Here is a 9,479-nt window from a genome sequence, read left to right on the forward strand (position 1 = left end):
GCTCCTGGGTGAGGATATTGTTTAAAAGGAGAAATTGTTTTTTTTTTTCCTTTTTTCCAGGCAGCAGATGATCCTTTTTCTCCTTTTTATTTTTTCCCCTCATTTTTCTCCTTTTTATCTCCTTTTTCTTTTTCTTTTTTTTTTTTCCTCCTTTTTGTGGCTGCTCCCTGCCCGCCCGTGCTGAGCATCTCCCTCCACACCAACTTCCCAGGAAAATCTTCATGGTAAGGGAAAAAAAATCCCAGCTTTGGACCAAAATCTGCCCATGGAATCCCATTCCAGTTAAACACTCTCGTGGAGAAGGGATAATTTATCTTTGTGGGTTGAATGGTGGCAGAGGAAAACTGCCGAGTTTTATTTTCTTTTTGTTAGGGTTGGGATTGAATGTGTGAGATGGTTTTTGTTTCGATTTAGATGTTTATTCGTTTTTATTTGTCTTATAGTTTCACAATTTGTGAGTTTTGTAGTATTTTACTCTAACAAATTCAGAATGGAGTTGTATCTTTCTTTTTTATAAGGTTTTTTAAGGATAAACTGTTTAATTAAGAAATGACATGAATTATTTTTATTTTTAATTTAATAACTTACTACTTGTGGCTTTTTATTTAATTCTACAATACTACCTAAATTAATAAAGAAGGTGAAGAAGAAGGATTCACTTCTGCCTTAAAATTTTTATCTTGTTTTCTATATAGTATTATATTCTAAAACTTTAAGGTTTTTTACTATGTGATATTACACACTTTTATTTAAGCCACACTTTTATAATCTCAGTTTTTTAATTTAATTTTGGAAGCTTTTTCTACAGCCTCAGTTTAAATGCAGTGTTCTCTTGGGGGTCAGTGCTAAATTTTTAAAATTCTCAGCAGATTCCAACATCCAGCAGGGACTGCTGGGGGTTTTATGTGGGGAATCAATTTTCCATTAAATGATTTCATTCTGTTTGAAAATGAAAGTAAATAAAATAAATTAAAATCAAAATACATTAAAAATTAAAATAACAAAAAATGAATTAAAATAAAAATATATTTTAAAGATGAATCAAACTAAATCAAACTAAATCAAAATAATAAATAATAATAAATAAAATTAACGTAAAATAGATAAAAATAAATTTTAAAAATTAAAATGAAAAAAAATAAAACAAAAAATAAAATAAAGCAAAACAAAATAAAATAAAATAAAACAAAATAAAATAAAATAAAATAAATAAAATAAAATAAAATAAAATAAAATAAAATAAAATAAAATAAAATAAAAATAATTGAAAAAATCAGTCTTTCCTCTAGAAGGGAATTGTTAGAGATGGAAGGGTTCTGGTGCAGCCCCAAGTGCCTGGTGTGGAGCTGGGTCTCCTTTCGCCCTGGCAGGGCTGGGGGGTCTCTCCTGGAGGTTTCCCAGGCTCTGGAATGCTGTGGCTCCTCGGGAAGGTTGGGTTTCAGCTCCAGCAAAAAGGGGCTCTGTTCCATCTGCACTCACAGCTGGGGCCCCTGCTTTAAAAAAGGAACAGAAGTGCTTTTTGTGACGGGTCACCTGAGAGGCTGCACCTGGCTATAGGAAAAAATCGGGCCCTTCTGCCTTTGTCCTTTCTTCCTGGGCCGGCTGAATCAGCCCTGGAAAAGTAAAAAGAGCAGATGTGAAAGTTTACTCAGAAATCAGGCAGAAACAAAGGGAAAAAAATCAAGATAAAAATTTTGGTACACTTGATGCTTTTGATTCCAAACTACCTGCGTTCGGAAATCTCGATGTTTCGTTTTGTTTCCATTTCTTCTTTTAGGGAAAAGCTTTTTGTTGTGTGTAGTAGTTGTGTTGGACTCTGAAATCGATGGAATTCTCTCCATATCCTTCCAGGATCGAAATGAAAAAAATCAAGATAAAAATTTTGGCATACTTGATGTTTTTGATTCCAGACTACCTGAGTTTGGAAAACTTGATGTTTCATTTGTTTCCATTCATTCTTTTATTGTGTGTAGTTGTGTTGGGCGCTGAAATCATGATGGAATTCTCTCCATATCCTTCCAGGACCAAAGAGGGGTTCCAAGAGAGCTGGAGAGAAACTTTTCCCCAAAGGCATGGAGTGATAGGATAATAAGCAACACTTTAAAGATAAAAAGAGCAGATGGGAAAGTTTACACTAAAAAATCCAGAAAATCAGGCAGAAATGAAAAAAATCAAGATAAAAATTTTGGTATACTTGATGCTTTTGATTCCAAACTACCTGAGTTTGGAAAACTTGATGTTTCATTTGTTTCCATTCATTCTTTTATTGTGTGTTGTTGTGTTGGGCGCTGAAATCATGAAGGAATTCTCTCCATATCCTTCCAGGATCGAAATGAAAAAAATCAAGATAAAAATTTTGGCATACTTGATGTTTTTGATTCCAAACTACCTGAGTTTGGAAAACTTGATGTTTCGTTTGTTTCCATTCATTCTTTTATTGTGTGTAGTTGTGTTGGGCGCTGAAATTACGATGGAATTCTCTCCATATCCTTCCAGGATCAAAGAGGGGTTCCAAGAGAGCTGGAGAGAAACTTTTCCCCAAAGGCATGGAGTGATAGGATAATAAGCAACACTTTAAAGATAAAAAGAGCAGATGTGAAAGTTTACACTAAAAAATCCAGAAAATCAGGCAGAAATGAAAAAAATCAAGATAAAAATTTTGGTATACTTGATGCTTTTGATTCCAAACTACCTGAGTTTGGAAAACTTGATGTTTCGTTTGTTTCCATTCATTCTTTTATTGTGTGTTGTTGTGTTGGGCGCTGAAATCATGAAGGAATTCTCTCCATATCCTTCCAGGATCGAAATGAAAAAAATCAAGATAAAAATTTTGGCATACTTGATGCTTTTGATTCCAAACTACCTGAGTTTGGAAAACTTGATGTTGCATTTGTTTCCATTTATTCTTTTATTGTGTGTTGTTGTGTTGGGCGCTGAAATCATGATGGAATTCTCTCCATCTCCTTCCAGGACCAAAGAGGGGTTCCAAGAGAGCTGGAGAGAAACTTTTCCCCAAAGGAATGGAGTGATAGGATAATAAGCAACACTTTAAAGATAAAAATAGCAGATGTGAAAGTTTACACTAAAAAATCCAGAAAATCAGGCAGAAATGAAAAGAAATCAAGATAAAAAATTTGGCATACTTGATGCTTTTGATTCCAAACTACCTGAGTTTGGAAAACTTGATGTTTCATTTGTTTCCATTCATTCTTTTATTGTGTGTTGTTGTGTTGGGCGCTGAAATCATGATGGAATTCTCTCCATCTCCTTCCAGGATCAAAGGGGGGTTCCAAGAGAGCTGGAGAGAAACTTTTCCCCAAAGGAATGGAATAATGGGAATGGTCTGGAGTTGAAGAAGGGCAGGCTTGGGTGGATTTTGGGGAGGAGGGTGGGGAGGGCTGGGATGGATTCCCAGAGCAGCTGTGGCCGCCCCTGGATCCCTGGCAGTGCCCAGTCCAGGCTGGACGGGGTTTGGAGCGCCTGGGACACTGGAGGTGTCCCCGGGACGGAACGGGACGGGATTTCAGCTCCCTTCAACCCAAGCCAGCCTCGAGCATCCCCCGGCACGGGGCAGCCGCAGCTCCTCGGGGACAGCAGAGCCAGGGGCACCGCGGCATTGTCCCGGCTTTGGGGAGGAGGCAGAGGGTGCCGAGCAGGGTCGATGGCCTGTCCGTGCTCTCCCACAGCTGCTGCCATGCCGAGCTGTGCCGTGCCGAGCTGTGCCGTGCCGGGGCCCGTCCCGCTGCTCCTGGCGCTCGCCGCTGTCCCCGCGCTGGCGGCGCTGAAGGTGACCCCGGCCGTGCTCCACACCAAGCCCAAACCTCCCCAGCCTCCGCCGTCCGTCCCGGGGAAAACGCCGTTCCCAGCAGCGCCGGGCAGAGCTGAGCTCCCCACGCTTTTCCCCTCGGAGAATTCCACGCTGGACTCGGCCGAGCTCTTCTTCAACTGCTGCGACTGCTGCCCGCCCGCCGCGGGGCCCCGGGGCTGGCCGGGGCCGCAGGGACCCGCAGGTGTGCCGAGCCCTCTCTGCTGGGCTGGGAACGCCACGGCCGGCGGCTTTTCCCTCGGGAACAACAGCCTTACACTCCTCTCTTTCTTATCACGACAGCCTGCACTCTTCTTTCTTATCACGACAGCCTTGCACTCTTTCTTATCATAAGAGCCTTGCACTCTTCTTCTCTTTCTTATCACAACAGCCTGCACTCTTCTTTCTTATCACAATAGCCTTGCACTCTTTCTTATCATAAGAGCCTTGCACTCTTCTTCTCTTTCTTATCACAACAGCCTTGCACTCCTCTTTCTTATCACGACAGCCTTGCACTCTTCTTTCTTATCACAATAGCCTTGCACTTTTCTTTCTTATCACAATAGCCTTGCACTCTTCTCTTTCTTATCACAATAGCCTTGCACTCTTCTTTCTTATCACAATAGCCTTGCACTCTTTCTTATCATAAGAGCCTTGCACTCTTTCTTATCACGATAGCCTTGCATTCTTTCTTATCACAATAGCCTTGCACTCTTCTTCTCTTTCTTATCACAACAGCCTTGCACTCTTCTTCTCTTTCTTATCACTACAGCCTTGCACTCTTCTTTCTTATCACAATAGCCTTGCACTCTTTCTTATCATAAGAGCCTTGCACTCTTTCTTATCACGATAGCCTTGCATTCTTTCTTATCATAATAGCCTTGCACTCTTCTTCTCTTTCTTATCACTACAGCCTTGCACTCTTCTTTCTTATCACAATAGCCTTGCACTCTTTCTTATCATAAGAGCCTTGCACTCTTCTTCTCTTTCTTATCATAACAGCCTTGCACTCTTCTTCTCTTTCTTATCACTGCAGCCTTGCACTCATCTCTTTCTTGTCACAATCGCCTTGCACTCTTTCTTATCATAATAGCCTTGCACTCTTTCTTATCACTGCAGCCTTGCACTCTTCTCTTTCTTATCATGATAGCCTTGCACTCTTCTTCTCCTTCTTATCACTACCGCCTTGCACTCTTCTCTTTCTTATCACAACAGCCTTGCACTCTCTCATCTGACTTCTGCAAGCACAGTAAATGTTAAGTGGTACACATTGTGTAGTCAGCTACCCCTAATCAATCTCTCTTTAGCTCCTAAATCTCTTGGCTCAGCTCTTCCCGAGGGGCAGCTCTGATCGCTGCTCCCCGGGACAGGGACAGGAGCCAGGGAATGGCTGGAGCTGGCCCAGGGGAGGTTTGGGGTGGAGATTAGGATTTTAGGAAAAGGTTCTTCCCCCAAAGGGTGCTGGGCACTGCGCAGGGTCCCCAGGGAATGAATGGGCATGTTCCCAAACGTGCCAGAGCTCCAGGAGCGTTTGGACAGCGCTCCCAGGGATGCCCAGGTGGGAATTTGGCGTGTCTGGGCAGGGCCAGGGGCTGGGCTGGATGATCCTGGTGGGTCCCGTCCAGCTCAGGATGTTCTGTGATTCTGCAATTCTATGAAATGTGGGATGTGATCCTGATTTGTGTAAATCCAGAGCAGAAGACTGAATGTCAGCCACATCCTGGAAGTTACAGTCCACCAGTGTGGGTGGGAATTCCTTGGGACCACACGGGCATGGGACAATCCCAGATCCCTGCTGGCAGGAGGCTGCGCTCCTCAATCCTCTGTCCCTGCCCTGAGCCCCTTGGATTCACAGCTTTAATTCCACATTCACTTCAGCCATGACTTTATGACCCCCAAAACTACCTTCAAGCAGTTTTACATGTTTACTGAGTTTCTTTTTTTTTTTTCTTTTTTTTTTCCATTGCAAAATATGAAGTTAAAAAAAATTGGGTTCAATTTTAAAAATAAATAAATGAGGCACAAGAAGCAGCTCTCTATAAAGGACCTAAATATTTAATAAAATACACTTTGTGTCTTCTTTCTGCTGCTAAAATACACATCCACAGAGCACCTAATTCTGCTCCTGCTCTAATGAATAGCATGCAAAAGTTCACTTTAATAGCACTAATATTGGAGATAGGAACTATTCATCTGAGGAAAGGTGGGAAAACCATAAATAATTCTCCTTTAATCCAATGCACTCCCCAGATTTTTGCTTCCCATGGCTTGGGAACAGCTGGCTCGTGGAAATTGTGGTGGCTGTAAAGGGAGTTGGATCTCTCATCTCTTGATGGAAAAGACCTTGTGGTGGTTGAAGGTGCCATAATCTGCTCTCAGACAGGCACTGGGAATCTCTGGATTCCCAAGGGGAAGGAAAAGGGAAAGGATTTCAATCCCTCCTTTCTGCAGCGTGGAGCTCTCAGCCAGGTTCCCCTTCTGTATTCGCAGAATTAATTCTCCTTAAGGAAAGGGACAATTCCAAAGCTCTGGCAGCTCCTTGGATGTGCTCAGATATTGAAGACAGATTAATTTCTGATGTTTTGTGAACCTCTGAGCTCCTGTGTCTCTGAGGCAGCCCAAAGTTGGTTTTAAAAAGTCTTTAACCGTGGCCCAGAGTGAAAGGCAAAGCTGTGAGATTTGATGATGTCAAATAAAACAAGCAGCTCTTCCCAAGGTGATGGAATCACCTCATATACACTCCTCAATGCCACACTGCTCAGGTATTGATGAAAATGTCATTTAGAAGTTAAACCTTGGAGTTACTGAGATAATTTTGTTGATTTTACAGGTCCCAGGGGGGAGAAGGGAGACGCTGGGCTGCCAGGGCTGCCGGGAACTCCTGGCCCTCAAGGTCCAAAAGGCTCTAAAGGAGAAAGAGGTAAAACAGACTGATGGAAAATACTGCTGTCCTCATAAAATACCACAAAATTATTAAAACCCCCGTATTTTTCAAAGCAAAAGAAGATTGCTGCTAGGGATTTAGCCCTGGAGAGGTTTAGCTGGCATCAGTGCAGGGACAGGAACTCAGGTGGTGGCAGTGTTTGTTCAGGGGGAGTAGGAGCCGCTACTCATAAAGATCTCACTCGAAAATTCTTGTTCAGAACAGGAGTTCAAAATCTGGGTTCAGTTTGCTTTGGATGAAGGACAGAAGTAGGAAAAAGGCACCACAGAAATTGTGTGCAGGTGTAAAATCTGCATTTCAATTTCAATATCTCAGGCAAAAGAACTTCAGTGAAGATGCTGAGCAGTCATTATCCATCAGTATTCCTGAAAGGAAACCCTGCCCTCCGTTTGGGGCTTGGAGCAGCTTTATCCTGGCAGGATCCTGCTGCTGCCTCTGGAGAATCACCTGGGGTCCCAGCAGCAGAGTCTGGTGCTGTTCAGTCCCTGCAGCCCCTTAGGCAGCAATTTACTCCTGGAAAAAGCTTTTTGGCTTTTTGAATGAGGAATGAGGAATGCAGAGCTGTCACCTTCCCCATCTCCCATTGAACAGCAGCAACTGCCTCGCAGAGGGGCAGAAATCTCGGAGTGAGGTGGCGCAGCGGGCTGTGGGATCCAGCTGAGGTTCCTGAAGGTGTTTCCTCAAAACCCACATTGCTCACGTCTGTTTCATTAATGAAGTGAGGGACACACGCAGACGGTCCCAGTGGGGTGTGATGCTTGCTCTGCTGCACACACCAGCACCAATTAATTAATTAAGTAATTCATGCTGGAATGTCCTAGGAGGAAAAGGGGAGCAAGGGGAGCGAGGAGCGAGTGGAAGCCCCGGTTATCCAGGGAAACCTGGGCTGCAAGGTAGGTCTGGAGAATCCAGGATTGCTCTGACCTTTCCCTCTGCTCCGGGTTTTGCAGCAGCATGGAAGGACCAACCCCTTTGGATGGTCCTTTCGTCTCCAGGGCAAGCCAATTTTATTGGTTTTAATCTTTTTTCCCCCCAGGTGAAGCTGGAGCCAAAGGCAATAAGGGCAGCTACGGCTTCCCTGGACTGAAGGGGCAAAAGGGGGCTAAAGGGGACACCTGTGACAACGGCACCAAAGGAGACAAAGGGGACAGGGGGGATCCCGGAGAGCCGGGAGCGGGCGGGGAGCAGGGGGACAAGGGAGAAAAGGGGGACACGGGGGAAAAGGGATACTGTGGGGAGCCGGGGGGCAGAGGGGCCAAGGGGGACAGAGGGGAAGGGGGCACCAAGGGGGAGAAGGGCAGCAAAGGGGACACGGGCACCGAGGGCATGCGGGGGGCGGCCGGCAAACAGGGAGAGAAGGGCGAGCAGGGCCGCAAGGGTGACAAAGGGGACCTGGGCCCCGCGGGCACGGCGGGGCCCAAGGGCGAGCCTGGCGCCAAGGGCGGCCGCGGCGCCCCGGGCAGGAAAGGCTCCCGCGGGGCCAAGGGCACCCCTGGGCACGTCCCCAGGGCCCCGCGCTCGGCCTTCAGCGCGGGGCTGTCCAGGCCCTTCCCTCCTCCCAACGTGCCCATCAGGTTTGACCGCGTGTGGTTCAATGAGCGCCACGACTACGACCCCACGACGGGCAAGTTCAACTGCAGCGTGCCCGGCGCCTACGTCTTCTCCTACCACGTCACCGTGCGCGGCCGCCCCGCGCGCCTCAGCCTCGTGGCCAGCAGCAGGAGGGTGGCCAAGGCCAGGGACACCCTCTACGGCCAGGACATCGACCAGGCCTCCTTCCTGACCATCCTCAAGCTGAGGGTGGGTGACCAAGTGTGGCTGGAGGTTGGGAAGGACTGGAACGGGCTCTACGCCGGCGCGGAGGACGACAGCGTCTTCACGGGGTTCCTGCTGTACCCTGATGGTTTTGAGGTCCTTCTGTGAGTTTATAATGTCTTTTCCCTCTTGGTGTGAGAGGAGAAAAGGGCAGCACCTTGGTTTAGTTGTTATTTTTGTGATGTTTTAACAAAAATGTTTATATTCGCAAGGCGTGGATTAGTTTGAAGAAGTCACGCATCCTTTGCCCGTTGTCCAAGCAGCAACAGGACCAGCATGGGGAGGGCATTTCCCAGCACAGTTTGTAATTAGAATATTCAAATCATGGAATGAAACTCCTTCCCAGCTCCTGCAGTCCTTGCATGGCCCAAACTCCCTCTAGGAATCAGTTCTGATCACCTCTGATTTTGATAAAATTCCAGGGTTTGATTTATAGAGCTCAGCCAGATGGGAGCATGAGCAGTAGGTTCCTTGAGATCACCTGAAAAGATTTAAAGCTCTTTTATCCTTGAATCTGTGTTATTTAGTGCTTTAGTTTCGGTCACAAATAATATAAAAAATTGTCTAAAAGAGTATTAGATCAGTGTAAAAACCCTCCTAACTCTTGTTCTTAAACAGAAATAAATCTGAAACTTTCAAAAGTAGCTGAGAGGTGAATATTTGACTTTATTGGTCCACTCAGACCACCAGGTTCTGAGCCTCTGATGCTGTGGGATCATGCTTGGGCTGCTGGGAGGTGGAGGAGGCAGCCAAGAACAGACTTTGGAACTCCCTCAAGGTGTTGTGATGGCTCAGAGGATTTGTGGGAATGTTTAAAAAGCTTTGCGGGGACCATTTGACCAGAAAACCTTAATCCAAGCTGGTTTCCACCTTAAAAATACTAAAAATTAAAAAACATCCCTCATTTTGAGCTGT

General features: G+C 45.4%; 1 protein-coding gene across 1 annotated transcript; it reads left to right on the plus strand.

Moving 5' to 3' along the window:
* The first annotated feature begins 3,694 nt into the window (after positions 1–3,694).
* OTOL1 (otolin 1) lies at positions 3,695–9,277 on the plus strand. Its single transcript, XM_068200077.1, has 4 exons — positions 3,695–4,010; positions 6,636–6,725; positions 7,571–7,642; positions 7,786–9,277. Exons 1-4 carry the CDS (start codon positions 3,695–3,697, stop codon positions 8,670–8,672), a joined length of 1,365 nt encoding a protein of 454 aa, XP_068056178.1. The 3' UTR covers positions 8,673–9,277.
* The last annotated feature ends 202 nt before the right edge of the window (positions 9,278–9,479 follow it).

The sequence above is a fragment of the Anomalospiza imberbis genome, chromosome 10 (genome assembly GCF_031753505.1).
Source record: "Anomalospiza imberbis isolate Cuckoo-Finch-1a 21T00152 chromosome 10, ASM3175350v1, whole genome shotgun sequence".
NCBI classification, from domain to species: Eukaryota; Metazoa; Chordata; class Aves; order Passeriformes; family Viduidae; genus Anomalospiza; species Anomalospiza imberbis.